General features: G+C 48.4%; 1 protein-coding gene across 3 annotated transcripts in view; it reads left to right on the top strand.

Moving 5' to 3' along the window:
- The window catches only part of SFI1 (SFI1 centrin binding protein), a 122733-nt gene that overhangs the window by 85408 nt on the left and 18255 nt on the right, over positions 1-19070 (top strand). For all 3 annotated transcript variants that reach the window (XM_029571605.1, XM_029571607.1, XM_029571608.1), the window contains 2 exons: positions 6474-6548; positions 14024-14098. In XM_029571605.1, coding sequence (XP_029427465.1) covers positions 6474-6548; positions 14024-14098 — 150 coding nt within the window. The remainder of the gene's footprint in view (positions 1-6473; positions 6549-14023; positions 14099-19070) is intronic.

Raw genomic sequence — 19070 nt, 5'->3', positions numbered from 1 at the left:
CTACGATACCTGGGGTGATGATGATGATACATCTTCTGACACAGATTTGCCTTCGCCACCATCTCCTACAGAGAGTAGAAAAAGATCTCCTCCTGAGGATCTATCTTTCATTAATTTTGTGAAAGAGATGTCAGAAGTTGTACCTTTTCAACTACAATCTGAAGCTGATGACAGACACCAGATGATGGAACTCCTTCAATTTCTGGATGCTCCAAAAATCATCGCTTCCATCCCTATACACCAGGTGTTTTTGGATCTGCTCAAGAAAAACTGGGAATCTCCTTCATCAGTGTCCCCAGTTAACAAAAAAGCTGACTCCACCTACCTTGTCCAGTCAGCACCAGGTTTCCAAAAACCTCAACTGGATCATCGCTCTGTTGTGGTTGAGTCCGCGCAGAAGAAGGCCAAGCGTCTTAAGCCACACTCTTCTACCCCACCTACCAGGGACAACAAGTTCCTAGATAGTGTTGGACGGAAAGTCTATCATGGAGCTATGTTGATTTCACGCATAGCTTCATATCAACTTTACATGACTCAGTACAACAGAGCCATCCTTAAGCAGATGCAAGACTATGCTGACACGTTGCCAGACCAATACCAACCGCAGCTTCAAGCCCTTCTTCACAAGGGATTTGAGGCAGGGAAGCACGAGATTAGGACTGCCTACGACATATTCGATGCTTCCACAAAAGTTTCAGCCACAGCCATCTCAGCCAGACGTTGGGCTTGGTTAAAATCATCCAACCTTCGCCCAGAGGTTCAGGATCGTCTTGCTGATTTACCCTGCTTAGGCGATAATTTGTTTGGAGAGCAAATTCAGCAGATTGTGGCGGAGTTAAAAGACCACCATGAGACGTTGAAACAACTCTCATCTGTCCCACCTGAGCTGACCTCCAAGCAACCGCAAAAGAAAGACTCTAAGAAGTCATTCTTTCGACCACGCCGTTATTACCCTCCATCGGCCAGGCCTCGTCCAGCTCGATCCTCTACTAGGCCTCAGCCGCGTCAGCCTAGGAAACAAAGGCCTACTGTAGCCCCTCCTCCTGGGCCTGCGGCTGGCCTTTGACTCCCCTGTAGGGAACACATGCCAAACCCCTCTTCCGGACATCCCTGTAGGAGGTCGACTGTACCATTTTCTACAACCTTGGTTGCAGATCACCTCAGATCAGTGGGTGCTAACAATTATCGCACAGGGTTACCACCTCAACTTCATAACTCTTCCGGCAGACTCCCCGCCTCTTCAAGCGTGGAGTCTATCCACCCATTTGGCTCAATTACAACAGGAAGTATCCCTTCTTCTGCAATCAAATGCTATAGAACTCGTTCCTCCCTCTCAACGAGGCAAGGGATTCTATTCCAGATACTTCCTAATACCAAAGAAATCAGGGGGACTACGTCCCATTTTGGACCTTCGAGCCCTCAACAAATACCTTCAAAAAGAGAAGTTCAAAATGGTAACCCTAGGCGCGCTGCTCCCTCTGCTACAAAGAGGGGATTGGCTGTGCTCTCTCGACCTCAAGGACGCTTATACCCACATTGCGATCACACAATCCCATCGCAAATATCTGCGGTTTCTAGTAGGCCACGACCATTATCAATACCGTGTCCTACCTTTCGGTCTGGCTTCTGCCCCACGAGTCTTTACCAAATGTCTCGTAGTGGTAGCAGCATTCCTAAGGAAGGAAGGTGTCCATGTCTACCCCTACCTGGACGATTGGCTAATCAGGGCCTCCACCCAACAGATAGCTCAATCCTCCCTAAAATTGACAATTCAAACACTCCTTTCCTTAGGGTTTCTTGTCAATTACGAGAAATCTTGCTTAGTCCCGTCTCAAACCTTATCCTTCATTGGGGCAGACTTGGACACCTTACAGGCAAAGGCTTACCTTCCTCTTCAGAGGGTCCACACCCTAATGTCCCTGGCTCGCCAGCTCCAGTCTCAGAACACTGCCACGGCTCGCCAGTTCCTCATTCTCCTAGGGCACATGGCATCCTTGGTTCAAGTCACTCCCATGACCCGACTAGCCATGAGAGTAACACAATGGACTCTACGACACCAATGGATTCAAGCTTTTCAGCCTCTGTCCTCCATAGTCACAGTCACACAAGCGCTGCGCCTATCCTTAACCTGGTGGACGACTCAGGTCAACCTCCTTCAGGGCTTACCCTTTCTTCCACCGGATCCGCAAGTAATCCTAACCACCGACGCTTCTCACATCGGTTGGGGAGCCCATGTGGACGACTTCCAAACCCAAGGGTTATGGTCCAAAGAGGAAGCCGAACACCAGATCAATTTCCTGGAACTTCGAGCAATCCGCTATGCGCTCCGCACTTTCAAAGATCATCTCTTTCATCAGATAATCTTAATCCAGATGGACAACCAAGTGGCCATGTGGTACATAAACAAGCAGGGAGGCACAGGCTCCTTCCTTCTGTGTCAGGAAGCTGCGCAGATCTGGGCGGAAGCCCTCTCCCACTCCATGTACCTCAGGGCCACTTACCTGCCGGGAGTAGACAATGTATTGGCAGACCAGCTGAGCCGTGTCTTCCAACCACACGAGTGGTCACTCGATCCTCTGGTAGCGACCTCTCTGTTTCACAAGTGGGGTTCTCCCCGCATAGACCTCTTTGCGTCCCCTCAGAACCACAAAGTGGACGATTACTGCTCTCTCATTCGGAGCCAGCACTCTCGGCCGAGGGATGCAATCTCCCTCAAGTGGACAACCGGTCTGCTCTATGCATTCCCTCCACTCCCTCTTGTGTCAAAGACTCTCGTGAAGCTACGCCAGGACGGAGGAACCATGATCCTGATAGCACCTTACTGGCCACGCCAAGTATGGTTTCCAATACTCCAGGATCTCTCCATCCGCAGGCACATTCCTCTGGGAAAGGACCCGCATCTGCTCACTCAAAACGACGGATGCCTCCTCCATCCCAACCTCCAAGTCTTGTCCCTGACGGCATGGATGTTGAAAGGTTAGTCCTTCAACCTTTCAGATTCCGTTTCTCGGGTCCTGATAGCTTCACGAAAGCCTTCCACAAGAAAGTCTTACTCATACAAATGGAAAAGGTACACATCATGGTGCACTTCTCAGTCCCTTGATCCCCTTTCCTGTCCAATCTCCAAATTCTTGGACTATTTATGGCATCTCTCTGAATCAGGTCTTAAAACCTCTTCTATCAGAATGCATGTCAGTGCGGTAGCCGCCTTCCATAAGGGTATTGGGGGTAATCCTATTTCAGTACAACCCCTAGTAACACGCTTTCTTAAGGGCTTGCTCCATCTAAAGCCGCCCTTGTGTCCTCCGGCCCCATCCTGGGACCTTAACCTGGTTCTTGGTCGTCTTATGAAACCTCCTTTCGAACCTCTGCACTCCTGTGACTTTAAATATCTCACTTGGAAAGTGTTATTCCTTTTGGCTATTACTTCAGCTCGCAGGGTTAGTGAATTACAGGCCCTAGTTACCTATCCGCCTTACACTAAGCTCCTGCAGGACCGCGCGGTACTCCGCACTCACCCTAAATTTTTACCTAAGGTAGTTTCTGAGTTTCATATCAATCAATCCATCATACTACCTATCTTTTTTCCCAGGCCCCACTCCAACTCTGGAGAGCAGACCCTGCATACCCTAGACTGTAAACGAGCTCTAGCTTTTTACCTAGACCGTACAGTTTCCCATAGGAAGAGCACTCAATTATTCGTCTCTTTCCATCCTAATAAGTTGGGACAACCTGTGGGTAAGCAGGCTCTTTCTTCCTGGTTGGCGGACTGCATTTCTTTTTGCTATGAGCAAGCTGGCATTCCTTTTCAAGACCGTGTTAAAGCACACTCTGTGAGGGCCATGGCGACGTCAGTGGCACACCTTCGATCGGTGCCGCTTCCTGACATCTGCAAAGCTGCAACCTGGAGTTCTCTCCATACCTTTGCAGCCCATTATTGTTTGGACAAGGCTGGAAGACAGGACTCCATCTTCGGCCAGTCTGTCTTGCGTAACCTTTTTCCAACCTGATGTACCAACACCCTTCCACCTACCCGGTTGGGTGCGGATGCCCTTTCCCAAATTTCTCCTCACTTATTGTGCCTGCTGCACACCGTTGGGTACATTTGGTGCAAGTCGGGACATCCTCAGCTCGGTACTCACCCATTTGTGAGGACAACCATCCTGCTTGTCCTGTGAGAAAGCAAATGTTGCTTACCTGATGTAACAGGTGTTCTCACAGGACAGCAGGATGTTAGTCCTCACGAAACCCGCCCGCCTCCCCGCGGTGTTGGGTTCGTTTTATTCTTACTTTCTAGGCACTGCCTGTAGCTTTGCAAATCAGACTGAAGGGAGACCCCTGCTGGCTGCAGGGTCAGTGCCTTGCTGGGCATGCCCAGTAGGGGCCAGTCAAAGTTCTGTTTAAACTTTGACAGAAGTTTTCCGTGGTGGGGCTCCATCCTCGATGTCACCCATTTGTGAGGACTAACATCCTGCTGTCCTGTGAGAACACCTGTTACATCAGGTAAGCAACATTTGCTTTCTGCTGGGTACTTCCAAATAGCCTAGATTGCCTGTTGGAGACAGGATGCTGGGCTTGATGGACCATTGGTCTGACCCAGAGCGGCATTTATGTGAGTAGGGGAGAAAATGACAGGCCTCATCCCCTGTTTTATCTAGTGAAGGAAGCCCATGGTGCAGCTGTGTCTGAAATATGAAAGCAGTGAGCTGTAAGTTCAATCCTTGCATAACTGAATGGTAGAACAGCTTTCAGCATGGGGAAGGGGGAGCGCATGACCCTGTGAGGTGTAGGGGATATGGGGATACCATTCATTTGTTGCTTGTAGTCTGGTGCCCTATTTTAGGCCCTTGGAATAAGATATTGACTAAGATTAGGTCTTATATATACTGTTAAAGCTATCCTGGGTTTACCACAGGTATTATCACTAGTAAGTTCACAAACAATATACCCGTGTTTACAATTAAATATTTTCAATTTTATTCCTTAACAATTTGTTAAAATACATAAAACATACCCTATTACATCCAAACCATTCATACCTCATTCATTCATTCATCTAAACATCATACAATGTTAAAATTCAACAATACAAACTTGTTACACTTTAACTTCCAACATACAAAAATATTGCAACAAACCCTAATTACAATGTAAACATTCTCTTCATTTACTAAGTATCCCTACTCCAATCACATTTAACAAAGATTCCCTTTCATCTAATGGACCTTATTAAATGTTATTAATGAATTCCCTTTAAGCTGCCTTTAAATCAATATTTCATGTTAAATTAAACAATATTCCACTGCCTTTAAGTTAATTCTTGTTAAATTTAAACAGTGTCCCTTCTTGTTAAATTTAAACAATGACCCTTATTAAATTTAATACAATGTCCCATTGTTTAAATTTAACAAGAAGGGACACTGTTTAAATTTAACAAGAATTAACTTAAAGGCAGTGGAATATTGTTTAATTTAACATGAAATATTAATTTAAAGGCAGCTTAAAGGGAATTCATTAATAACATTTAATAAGGTCCATTAGATGAAAGGGAATCTTTGTTAAATGTGATTGGAGTAGGGATACTTAGTAAATGAAGAGAATGTTTACATTGTAATTAGGGTTTGTTGCAATATTTTTGTATGTTGGAAGTTAAAGTGTAACAAGTCTGTATTATTGAATTTTAACATTGTATGATGTTTAGATGAATGAATGAATGAGGTATGAATGGTTTGGATGTAATAGGGTATGTTTTATGTATTTTAACAAATTGTTAAGGAATAAAATTGAAAATATTTAATTGTAAACACGGGTATATTGTTTGTGAACTTACTAAGATTAGGTCTTGTCAGTCTCTTCCCCATTATCACCTTTGTGGGATAACCCAGACTTTCCAAGTTTGTCTATTAAATAGAAGAACTTGGAATTTAGTAAGCTTGGCCCGATGTTTGAAAGGGGGGAAAATCTGAACTATCCATCAGTTACAGTGCTTGGGGAACATTGATGCTACTCCACTGTTTCAATATCTCAAGGGGTTTCTAACCATACTGCCACTTAAACATTCCTGTAGCAGGAAACTTACTGTTTTTAAGTGTAATTAACTTTAAATTGAATGGTAAACTGTTCCAGAGCCCCATCTGCAAAGATCCTTGTGCTTGATCCTTTTGTTGTAAGAGCTCTGTTTATGCACAGCACTCCTGGCATGCATCAGTGTATGTCCCCTGCTTATGTTCTGCCGCTATATCGCACCTTCATCCCCCCTTTCATTTTGTACTGAATGTCCCCAGCCTTTCCCGGGTCTGCTGATTTCTTTACACCGATTCCAATACAGAGGTGATCAGAGCTGTACCCTGGACTCCACAGGAACCTTAATCCTTGTCCATGATGCATTACCCATGCTGTGTGATTCCCTTGTGTGCTTGAGTCTTTTTCTAGTTCCCAGGTTTCTAAAAGATGTTTTACTATTTTTGTCCCAGTTACTGCAACATCAGGGAGACTGGCTGAGGACTGTCAGACTTTGGCATTCTTGTTTCTCCTGGTGGAGGGCACAGGTATTGTGCGACTAACATTTTTGGAATAGCTGGGGGTGTCGCAAGGCAAGAGTGTAAGGAGCATTGTGTATGGGTAGGGGTGGGTTTGTATTGGAATAGCAGAGGATACTCCTGGGCAGGAGTAAGGGGCATTCCTGTTCATACCCGGATCAGTGCAGACTCCTGGTTTTTGCCTCCCTTCCAGCAGAAGGAGACAGAGAAAGTTTCACTGACACTGCCACATAACCTTGTGTGCCACCTGCAGTCCCTCAGTATTTCTCTGTATCCAGCAGATGGTAGAGGTGCAATCCCTGCAGTCCAAAAAATAAATAAATAAAAAGGAAAAAGGGATTCAGAAGATACTTTAAGGTATTCCTCTCAGGAGGTTGCTAGTCCCTGGTGGGGCTATCCCTCCTGGTGCTGAGGAGGACGAGCAGGGGGTCAGGAACCCTTGCCTTGCTTGATCTTTAACCGCCAGGGGTGTATATCCGGTGGAGCCAGTTTCCCCCACCCCCCAGGAGAGCAGTTGGAGTCTTCTGCCACAGGGAAGAACCCTTTGTGTTTTACCTGCTTAGTATTTTATTCAAATTTATTTTTAAAAAAAATGTAGAGCAGACAGTGTTATAGCAGCCAGGGAGGCTGCGGGGTGGATCTTGAACTGCTCAGTAGCTGCTGGAACAGGCGTTCTCGGGCAGCAGAGCTTGTCAGCCTTGAGGCGCGGCAGTGCTTGTTTGCCATGCGGTCAGGTCTCCTTTTGCTGGTGCAGCATGGCACTTTTGTTTTCCTGAGATGGTACACAGCAGTGCTTGCTGCTCATGCGATGATGTGCGTGCAAGGCTTTCTTGCTTCGGGCTTTGCTCCCGCTGCCTCTCTGGTGGAGAGGGCGAGGCCAACAGAAGCCGCACCAGAGCGGCAGCCTAAGCAAAAGGCAGGCACAGGAGCGCCTTTGAAATCAGCACACCCTCCCCCGCTGGGTGCAGGAAAGGCAGCCATGTTTGATGGGGCTGAAGGCATTTCAGGGCTGTTTCCACGGTTTGAGGATCTTCCTACCCCATTGTCTCTGGTAGTGCAAGGCTCTGCTAATAGGAGGGAGCCCGATTCTTCCAGGGATAGCTCGGAGGATCCCGCAATGTTTTCTTCAGAGTTTGTGTTGCTTATGCATGAGGCATATTTAGCAAGAAAGGCAGCTGGTTAGCAGTCTGACTGTGCTCAGGGGCTCCTTGGTCCACATGCTGGCAAAAGACCTAGAAGCTCTAAGGGTCAGGTTCCTCGGCGGGCTCACAGGGTCCTCGGACTGAGGGCAGGTCTTGGCAGTCCAGATGTAGGCTCTGAGTATTCAGTGGATGGGATTCCACAGGTAACTGCTCTCCTGATCCAGTTGCTCCTGATAATAGCCCAGATGTACCAGATACAGATGGCGGGCTGAACCAGCTGCCAGTTGCTGAAAGAGATGACCCAAAAGTGGTACGTCTTTTCCGTAAGGGTTGTTGCCCTTAATCACTCATATTCTGGAAGAACTGGGAATCAAGGTTCCTTAGGAAGAGTCTGATCAAGGAGTGGACCCGGTCATGGATGGCCTGAAAGGCCCAACGAAAGCCTTCCCTTTTCACAAATCAGTGAAAAAGCTGGTGGTCAGGGAGTGGGGACACTCCAGAGACGGGCCTGAAGGTAGGCTAGGAGATGGCGAAGTTGTATCATTTGCCTGCGGTTACGCTTGAGCTATTGGCGCTTCCAAAGGTGGATGCGTCAGTGTCTGCGGTCACTAAGAAGACCATCCCTGTGGCTGGTTCAGCGGTGCTGAAGAATATGCAGGACAGGAAGATGGAAATTCATTTCAAGAAGATATTTGAGGTTTTCCTAGCGTGTTGCCAGATGGACTCAGGACCAATGGGTTTATGCTCCCCTGCCAGCAGATAGAGACTGAGTCAGGTTTCAAAGCTGATGTCACCTTAGATATACCCCTGCAGTCTCCGTCTCCAGCAGATGTGGACATGCTTTCCCTATAGGGATCATGGTACTTTTTGGAAGAAGAAATTCTACCTTTAAATTGGAGAAAAGATTGAGCCCCGCTTTCCTGCGGTGATACCTAAAGGACCCTCCCCCAAGAACGGTGCCAAGGATTTGTCCATGGAGTGGATATCAATTCCAAGAGATTACGGGTAAGCTGTCATCCAGTCCCTAGATCCAGGGCATCTATAATCTTACTGGGGTTTGGTTAAGTACAGTTATGATTATTCGTTTTTAATCAAGCTTTTTTCGATAGTATGTCCACGGTGGCTTTTGAAGAGAATACTGAAGGGCTGAGATCACTGCAGGGGTGTATCTAGGGTGACATCAGCTTTGAAACCAGACTCCATCTTCATCTGCTGGCAGGGGAGCATAAACCCATTGGTCTTGAGTCCATTTGTCTACATTAAGGAAAACTAAATTATCAGGTATGTAATTTCTCCATTCTGCGCTTGGCATACGTGCTGCTATGTGCAGTAGCTTTATGCAGAGGGCCAGCTTACGATGGGTTCAGTAATTGCAAGCTACAAAAACACTATCGGCATCTAAGGCTAAGCAGGCAGACTGCCTGGAGGCGGCAGCAGCTTATGTTTCGGATGCCTTGTATAAGCTCATCAGAACGAAGTTAGCATGTGGCACATTTAAAACTAATCGGAGAAAGTTCTTTTTCACTCAACACCCAATTAAACTCTGGAATTTGTTGCCAGAGGATGTGGTTAGTGCAGTTAGTGTAGCTGTGTTTAAAAAAGGATTGGATAAGTTCTTGGAAGAGAAGTCCATTACCTACTATTAATTAAGTTAACTTAGAAAATAGCCACTGCTATTACTAGCAACAGTAGCATGGAATAGACTTAGTCTTTGGGTACTTGCCAGATTCTTATGGCCTGGATTAGCCACTGTTGGAAATAGGATGCTGTGCTTGATGGACCCTTGGTCTGACCCAGCATGGCATGTTCTTAAGTTAGCTTCTTTCAGAATTATGATATCTGCGGTCTCGGCCAGGCTTCTCCATTAGTTGAGGAATTGGTCAGCGGATATTTGGTCTAAGTCACGCTTAGGAGCGTTACCTTTCAAGGGAAAGCTTCTGTTTGGAGAGAACTTGGAGGAGCTTGTGAAGCGTCTCGGTGCGACCAAAGGACATAGGCTCCCAGAAGATAAGCCAAAAGGGAGCAAGAGTTCCTTTGCCAGGTGGTCTTGTTTCCGGCCGAATAGAAGGTTTCGTCAGAGTAGGCCCTTGGCAAAAACCCAGAGACAAGGAGCCGGCAGGCAACAATCCTGGAACCACTCCTTTCGAGGGGGCAGAAAATCAGGCAGAGAGGGTCTCAGCCAGGGTTCTGGCATAGCTAAGTCCTTACCATGAAGTGAGGTAGGTCCACTCCTCTATTCCTCCCATTGAAGGATGTCTGACTGTTTTACGAGGTGTGGGCCAAGGTCATAACAAATCAGTGGGTCCTCAGCGTGATAAGACACGGTTACTCGTTAGAATTCTCTCTTCCTCTGCAAGACTTGTTCATGATTTCCCCTTGCACATCACTCAGCAAGAGGAAGGTGGTCCAGGACACCCTAGATCAGTTACAAAAGTTGGGGGCCATAGTTCTCATGCCTATGGGAGAACAATGAACGGGGAGGTATTCCATATATTTCGTCATGGTAAAAAGGAAGGATACTCCATCCAATTTTGGATTTGAAGAAGGTGAATGTGGCCCTCAGGATTCCACGTTTTTGCATGGAAACTCTGCATTTGCTCACTGCAGCAGTGCGAAAAAAGAGTTTTTGGCTTCACTGGACTTGACCAAACTGTACTTGCACATAGCAATCTGCCCAGATCACCAACGGTTCCTGCGGTTCATGATCTTTGGAAGGCATTTTCAGTTTTGTGCCCTGCCTTTCAGTCTGGCACGTACGTTTACCAAGGTGATGGTGGTTGTGGTAGCAGCATTCAGGAAAAAGGGAATTTTAGTTCATATCTGGACTGGCTCATTTGGGCGAAGTTGGAAGCCCTGTGCAGTCAAGGGGTGTCTCAAGACTTAAGAACATAAGAAAATGCCATACTGGGTCAGACCAAGGGTCCATCAAGCCCAGCATCCTGTTTCCAACAGTGGCCAATCCAGGCCATAAGAACCTGGCAAGTACCCAAAAACTAAGTCTATTCCATGTAACCATTGCTAATGGCAGTGGCTATTCTCTAAGTGAACTTAATAGCAGGTAATGGACTTCTCCAAGAACTTATCCAATCCTTTTTTAAACACAGCTATACTAACTGCACTAACCACATCCTCTGGCAACAAATTCCAGAGTTTAATTGTGCGTTGAGTAAAAAGAACTTTCTCCGATTTAGTTTTAAATGTGCCACATGCTAACTTCATGGAGTGCCCCCTAGTCTTTCTACTATCCGAAAGAGTAAATAACCAATTTACATCTACCCGTTCTAGACCTCTCATGATTTTAAACACCTCTATCATATCCCCCCTCAGTCGTCTCTTCTCCAAGCTGAAAAGTCCTAACCTCTTTAGTCTTTCCTCATAGGGGAGTTGTTCCATTCCCCTTGCAGCAGTTGAGGTCCCTAGGCTGGGTGGTGAATCTGGTGAAAAGTCATTTCACTCCGTCCCATGTTCTGGAGTTTCTGGGAGTGTGCTTCGACACCAGGTAAGGAAAATGTTTTCTTACCGAAGGTCACATTCTGAAGTTGCAGAAGCAAGTGCACAGGCTGTTGGATATGGGGGTGCCCAGGGTCTGGGACTTCCTCAGTTATTGAGATCTATGGCCTCAATGTTGGATCTGGTTCCTTGGGCCTTTGCGCACATGAGACTTCTCAAGAGGTCTCTTCTTTCCCACTGGGATCCTTTGTCGGAACAGTTTCATCTTCCGCTGCCAGGTCCAGTCTTTCATGGTGGCTTGGTTGGGATCATCTACAACGTGGAGTGGACTTAGAGGTTCCAAACAGGGTAGTAGTTACCACCAATGCCAGTCTTTCTGGCTGGGAGGTAGTGTACCAGAGTCAGTCAGCCCGGGGCAATGGTCCAAGGAAGAGGTGTCCTGGTCTATCAATCATTTGGAGATGAAGGTGGTGCATTTTGCATTGCTTGCCTTTCTGCCTCTGTTGCAGGGTCACCCGGTATGCATCTTGCTGAACAATGCAACCACTGTGACTTATATCAACCAATGAGGGGGAACCAGGAGTCGGGTGGTGGCCCAGGAGGCTCAGAAGCGGTTTCTTTGGGCAGAGCAGCACCTAGCATTGTTAGCAGTGTTTCACATAGCCGGGGTGGACAAGCGGATTTTCTCAGTCGCCAGAAGCTGGACCCTGAAGTTGTCAGAGGAGGCGATGACTCTGCTGTGTCGCAGGTGGGATGTTCCCCAACTGGTCTTGATGGCGTCTCAAAAGAACGCCAAGGCACCTCTCTTCTTCAGTCGCAGAAAAGATCACAGGGCAGAAGGAGTCAATGCCTCAGTCCTGCCTTGGCCCCGGTGGATTCTTCTTTACGTGTTCCCCCTTGGCCGCTGGTGGGAAAAGTTAATAAGATGGATAGAAAGTCACCCCGGAGAGGTGATCCTGGTAACACCAGAGAGGCCACAGTGGCCGTGGTTTGTCGACCTAATCAACCTGGTGGTAGACTGTCCATTGTGGCTTGCTCACTTGCTGAGCCTTATTCGGCAGAGTCCAATATTTTTAGATCGGACAGGTCGCTTTTGTCTCACGGCTTGGCTTTTGAGAGGAGGTGTTTAAGGGAGACAGGATATCTGGAGGATGTCATTTCCACTTTATTGCAAGCTAGGAAAACTTCCACTTCCTTGTCTATGTGAGGATCTGGAGAGTCCGAGTCCTGGTGTACGGGTCAGGGAGTAAGACCTACTCAGGCCTCGGTAGCTCACATCTTGGCTTTTATGCTTAATGTTTGGTGAAGGGCTTGGCTTTTAACTCTCTCCAAGTGCAGGTTGCAGCTTTGGGCTGCCTTCATGACAAGATACATGGAATGACTTTGGCTGTGCACCTGGATGTGGTTCGCTTCCTTCGGGGGAGTAGGGGGGCAAAACATTTGCGTCCTCCAGTGCGGAAAATATGTTCCTCATGGAATCTTAACATAGTTCTGAAAGGAATGTGTGTAGCTTCTTTTGAGCCTCTAAGGAGGACAACTGTGAAGGACCTTAATTTGAAGGTGGTTTTTCTGGTAGCGATTTGTTCAGCCAGAAGAATTTTGGAGCTCCAACTTAGTCGTGAAGGGAGCCTTTTTTTGAAAATCTAGGATTCCGGGATCTCCTTACGGATGGTGCCCTCCTTTCTCCCTAAGGTTGCGTCAGCGTTCCATCTGAGTCAGTCAGTAGAGCTTCCGGCGTTCCCAGATTTGGACACGTCAACTCCGCTCACTAGGGAACTGAAATATCTGGATGTGAAGCGAACTTTTTTGCGTTACCTCAAGTTTACTAATAGCTTTAGGGTGTCTGACCCATCTCTTTGTGCTCTGGAGTGGACCTAAGTAGGAACAGGCCTCAAAGCCCATGATAGCTAGGTGGTTGAAGGAGTCAATAAGCTCACCTAAGGGGCGTCCTATCCCAGTGGGATTGAGGACTCAGTTCAGGCTCAGGCGCCTTCTTGGGTGGAGTGCCAGCAGGTGTCACCACATCTACTTGAAAATCGTTGCACACTTTCACATTGTTTGGATGTCCAGGCCCTAGAAGCCATGGTCTTCAGTGAGAGTGTTCTTCGAGCAGGACTCTCGCAATCCCACCCTAATTAGGGAAGCTTGGGTACATACATCTCAGGAGTCTGGACTGATCTGGGTATGAACTGGAAACGAAAATTGGTTCTTACCTGCTAATTTTCGTTCCTGGAATACCATGGATGGGTCCAGAGTCGTCCCATCCTGCTTGAGTGGGAGAGTCCGCTCGTATTTCTGTCGTATATCTATTGTGTATAGGCTGCAGAGCTGCTCAGGATTTCAGGTTTGTTTTCCTGGTTTGGAGTTGCTAAGAAAATTCCAGCGAGGGGTTCCGCCTTTTCTCCTGTTCACTGTGGGAGGTTGTTTTCTATTTCATTAGGATTCTTATGGAATGAATCTTGGCTTGGGTACAGGTCAATATTGAGGGACTGCAGGTGGCACACCAGGTTATATGCCAGTGTTAATGAAATTTGTCTCCATCTGCTGGAAGGGAGGCAAAAACCAGGAGTCTGGATTGATCTGTGGTATTCCAGGAACAAAAATTAACAGATAAGAACTAATTTTCCTTTGGCAGAGGTGGGTGGGGGTAGGTATGTCAGTTCTCAGTACTGATGATATCATCATCTTTTATTTAAAACTGCCTTTCCATTTTGGCTGTGCCCAAGGCACGTTTACAACATAATAATGAGTGATGCAATAGTACAACCAGTCATTGTGATTAAATTCTTTAACGTGTAGTGTATGAGTGCCTTGATGGGGAGAAGCATTGGGTTTCATGCTAGGCTGGGAGTCTTATATCGTGTAACTCTAGATCTCTTATTTTATTGCCAGCTGATTGAGAAGAAGCGTGAAGAGGAACAGACTGTGCGAGCACTGTGGCATTGGTCCCTCTCCCTGCAGGGAAAGGTACAGAGAGAAAGTTAGGCTCATTAAACGTGGGAGCCCACCCTGCGATATGAAAAGAGAAACTAGAAGCAGGCCTCCAGGTTGCTGCCATTCATAGAATGTATTTATTTATTGCTTGTTCTTCTGCTAGGGTACTTGAGTCCTGAGGCAGAGAAGATACATCAGGTAGCATGACATACATAGAAGAGAGGATTACATCTTTGCTGAGGACTTGCAGCAGACAACCCCTATTGTTGCATCCCTTCTCATGCTGTTTGTTGCATCTGCAACTCTCCCTGCCCTTTCCCCTTATTCAGCCACTACTGCCAACATACTTTCCCTGTACGTACCTGGATCAGCCCAGACCGTGGGTTGAGCCTCCTGTCCAGCAGATGGAGACAGACCAAAACTGAAAGGATATCCTATAACAGGACAGAGCCTACCCTGCAGCCCTTCTCTGTGGTCACCAAACACACTACTATTCCAGTAGTGGGGGCCACGGCCCTAAAGGATGTACAAGATCGTAAGCTCGAAGCTCATTTAAAACGTATCTTCGAGGTTCTAGCTTTGGGGGTCCGGGCGACGATCTGCAGCAGTCTCATGCAGCGGGCAGGTCTTAGGTGGGTTCAACAACTGCTCGGCACCCAGGACCTCCAGTCTGCAGAGGCAGAGCAGGCTGAACGGTTGGAAGGCGTCATCGCATACAGGGCAGATGCGCTGTACGACCTCCTCCATGTCCAGGCAAAAGCGATGGTCTCGGCGGTATCTGCCAGAAGGCTCCTCTGGTTGCGCAATTGGTCAGCGGACCCGTCATCTAAGGCGCGCTTGGGCACGCTGCCTTTCAAAGGCAAGTTGCTTTTTGGAGAGGACCTTGAACAGCTTATTAACTCTTTGGGGGAAAACAAGGTTCATAAGCTGCCTGAGGACCGTCCGAAACAATCTAGGTCGTTTACGCCTCCCGTCCTTGTTTCCGGGGTCAACGGAGATGTACGCCTCGTGGACGTGGTGGCTCCTCTAGAGGTTATTCTTCCCGGTCTCAATTTTGGTCCAAGCCTTTTCACGGGCGCAGGCCCTTCCGCGAGGGAGCCTCTCAGCGTGCCACCTCCAAGCCCGCTTCACAATCAAATTCGGTCGACCCATTCCTTGGTCCTCTATCTGGGGGTTCGTCTCCCTATTCTTCGAGGAGTGGGTCAAAATCACGTTGGATCAGTGGTTTCTCGAGATTGTCTGTCTGAGACAGTTACGCCTTAGAATTTGCTCAAGTCCTGCTGGACCTCTTCGTTGTCTCTCCTTGCAGCCGTCTCAAACGGGAGGTGGTGGACCAGACACTTTCCAAACTCCAGAGTCTGGGCGCCATTGTCCCAGTTTCGCCGCAGGAACTCGGCGCCATTCAGTATTCTATTTACTTCGTGGTACCCAAAAAGGGACGGTGCTTTTCGTCCGATCTTGGACCTCAAGAGGGTCAATCGGGCCCTCAGGATCCCACATTTTCGCATGGAGACCCTGAGAGCAGTCATTGTGGCGGTTCATCCCGGCAAGTTCCTCGCCTCTCTCGATCTGACAGAGGCCTACTTCCACATTCCAATTCATTGCGATTACCAGAAGTATCTTCGCTTCCACATCCTCAACCGGGACTTTCAGTTTCGGGCGTTGCCCTTCGGCCTCGCCACCGCACCACGCACCTTCCCCAAGGTCATGGTGGTGGCTGCCCTCCGCCGCGAAGGAGTCCTAGTCCACCCCTATCTGGATGACTGGCTCATGAGGGCCAAGTCGGAGAGTCATTGCCGACAGGCGGTGGATCTGGTTCTAGCTCTCCTCTCCTCCCTGGGATGGATAGTCAATTTTCCCAAAAGCAATCTCCAGCCTTCCCAAGTGTTGGAATTTTTGGGGGCCCGCTTCAATACTCGGATCGGCAAGGTGTCCCTGCTTCGTGCTCGAGCCCTCAAACTAATCGATCAGGTGCGGAACCTTCTCTCGCTCCCTCTCCCAACAGCGTGGGACTACCTCCAAGTTCTGGGCTCAGTGGCCTCCACCATCGACCTAGTCCCCTGGGCTTTTGCGCATATGCGTCCGTTACAGAGAGCTTTGCTATCCCGTTGACAGCTGGTGTCAGAGCAGTTTCACACGGTTCTCCCGCTTTCGGTCTCTACCATCGCCGCCTTGCAGTGGTGGCTTTCGCTCCCTCATCTTCTCCGGGGAATGCCTCTTCAGACTCCACGGTGGCTGGTAGTGGCCACGGATGCCAGTCTCTCCGGCTGGGGAGCAGTCTGCCAGTCCCAGACCATGCAGGGGATTTGGTCGCCGGTTCAGGCTGAGTGACACATCAATCGGCTGGAGGCCCGGGCGGTGTGTCTGGCGCTTTAAGTGTTTTTACCCTTAATCTGCGGCAAAGCAGTGAGGGTACTATCCGACAACTCCACCACGGTGGTTTATATCAACCGCCAGGGGGGCACTCGCAGTCACCTGGTGGCTCTAGAAGCCAGCTGTCTCTTTGCCTGGGCGGAGCGCCATCTGGATTGCCTGGCGGCCTCCCATATAGCGGGCAAGGAGAATGTACAGGCCGATTTTCCTCAGTCGCCAGTCTCTCGACCCAGGAGAGTGGGAACTCTCGGACAAAGCCATGGATCTGATCGTCGACAGGTGGGGGTCCCCCTCACCTGGACCTCATGGCGACCTTGCGCAATGCCAAGGCGAACAGGTTCTTCAGCCGCTGTTCGAAGGGCTTGGATGCTCTAGCTCTCCCCTGGCCCGCAGGCGTCCTTCTCTCTGTGTTCCCTCCGTGGCCTCTGGTGGGAAAAGTTCTCCAAAGAATAGAACTCCATCAAGGGCCAGTGGTTCTGGTAGCACCCAAATGGCCTCGCAGACCGCGGTTCGCAGACCTCATCAACCTGGCAACGGACGGGCCTCTTCGGCTCGGCCATCTTCCTCGCCTGCTTTGGCAGGGGCCCGTATTTTTCGACCAGGCTGATCGCTTTTGTCTAGCGGCCTGGCTTTTGAACGGCGACATCTGAGGCATAAGGGCCATAAGGAGGAAGTTATCTCCACTCTTACGTGGGCTCGCAAGCAGTCCACTTCACTGACTTATGTACGCATTTGGAAAGTTTTTGAGTCCGTCTGTGCAGAATTGGGTGTTTCGGTGCGCTCCGCTCCGATTTCAGTGGTACTTTCTTTCCTCCAGAAGGGTCTCTCCAAAGGTCTCTCCTTCAGTTCGTTGCGCGTACAAGTGTCCGCTCTCGGAGTCCTTCTCGATAGAGTCGACGGTCATCCCTTGGCGGCTCACCCGGATGTGATTCGGTTCTTGAAAGGCGTCAAGCACCTGAGGCCGCCCATTTGCTCCACTTGTCCGTCGTGGAGTCTTAATCTCATCCTTCGGGCTCTCTGTACTGCTCCATTCGAGCCCCTCCGCTGGGCTACAGTGAAAGATCTTACGCTCAAGGCGTTTTTTCTCATATCTATCTGTTCCGCTCGACGAGTTTCGGAGATCCAAGCGTTGTCCTATCAGGAACCCTTTTTGCGGTTTTCCGATTCCGGAGTCTCTCTCAAAACGGTGCCTTCTTTCTTGCCGAAGGTCGTTTCCATCTTCCATGTCAACCAGTCGGTGGAGCTCCCAGCGTTCTCTCCAGAAGAGGTTGCGGGGACCGCTGGGGGTGACCTTCGCTGACTTGATGTTAAACGTGTCTTACTCCGGTACCTCCAGATTACCAACGACTTTCGGGTATCTGATCATCTCTTTGTCCTCTGGAGTGGTCCGAATCAGGGCAAACCGGCCTCTAAGGCTACCATTGCTCTGTGGTTAAAAGAGGCAATTTCCTCGGCCTATCTTTGTCAAGGTCGGGCGGTTACTGAGGGCCTCAAGGCTCATTCGCTGCGTTCTCAAGCTACTTCCTGGGCGGAGAATCAATCAGTTTCTCCACAAGAAAATCTGCAGGGCTGCTACCTGGACGTCCCTGCATACATTTGCTCGACACTACCGCCTGGATGTGCAGGCACCAGTCTTTGGTTCTTTTGGTAGGCAAGTGCTTCGAGCGGGGCTGTCTCGGTCCCACCCGGTTTAGGGAAGCTTTGGTACAACCCACAGTCTGGACTGATCCAGGTACATACAGGGAAAGGAAAATTAGTTCTTACCTGTTAATTTTTGTTCCTGTAGCACCACAGATCAGGAAAACAAAGAGGTAGGCGATCTATGATACCGTCAGGTGAACACAAAGGAATAGATGCCTGAATCTTTTTTCAACGCTTTATTGGTGCAGAGACGTGTCAAACAAAATTTGCCCGACTCAGGCCGAGTTTCGCAGCTTTACAGCTGCTGCCTCAGGGGCTCCACTACTTCAATCAATGATGTGTTTCCTCCAATCAATTGTGCCAGTATGCCAGCAGTGCAAAAACAACTTATGTATGAAGATTCAAACCGCATTCCAGCATAGTAAACCGCAGTCTCTGCTCACTGCTGGCATACTGGCACAATTGATTGGAGGAAACACATCATTGATTGAAGTAGTGGAGCCCCTGAGGCAGCGGCTGTAAAGCTGTGAAACTCGGCCTGAGTCGGGTGAATTTTGTTTGACACGTCTCTGCACCAATAAAGCGTTGAAAAAAGATTCAGGCATCTATTCCTTTGTGTTCACCGTACCACGGATCAGTCCAGATGTCCTTCCCTGTTTATTCTTTCATGTTGTCCACTTGAAGCTTCTTTTATTGCAGATTTTCAGAAGTCTGTACTTTATTCTTCTCCAGAACACCAGACGTTTACACTGAAGCTTTGGTTGTTGGGGACCAAGTATATGCAAGAGCGTTTCTCTCTACAGAGTTCCTTGAAAAGTTGTTGCGTTGCTCAATTGAGTTTTATAGTTACTTGCTTGATCCTGTTATTGTTGTTTTTTTTTGCTTTGACAATGGTTATACTGAAGGGCTGCAGAGTAGGCTCTGTCCTAATATAGGATATCCTTTCAGTTTTGGTCTGTCTCCATCTGCTGGACAGGAGGCTCAATCCACG

This window comes from Rhinatrema bivittatum, chromosome 11 (assembly GCF_901001135.1).
Source record: "Rhinatrema bivittatum chromosome 11, aRhiBiv1.1, whole genome shotgun sequence".
In the NCBI taxonomy this organism is placed as follows: Eukaryota; Metazoa; Chordata; class Amphibia; order Gymnophiona; family Rhinatrematidae; genus Rhinatrema; species Rhinatrema bivittatum.
This window is presented reverse-complemented; position numbering and strand designations above follow the sequence as displayed.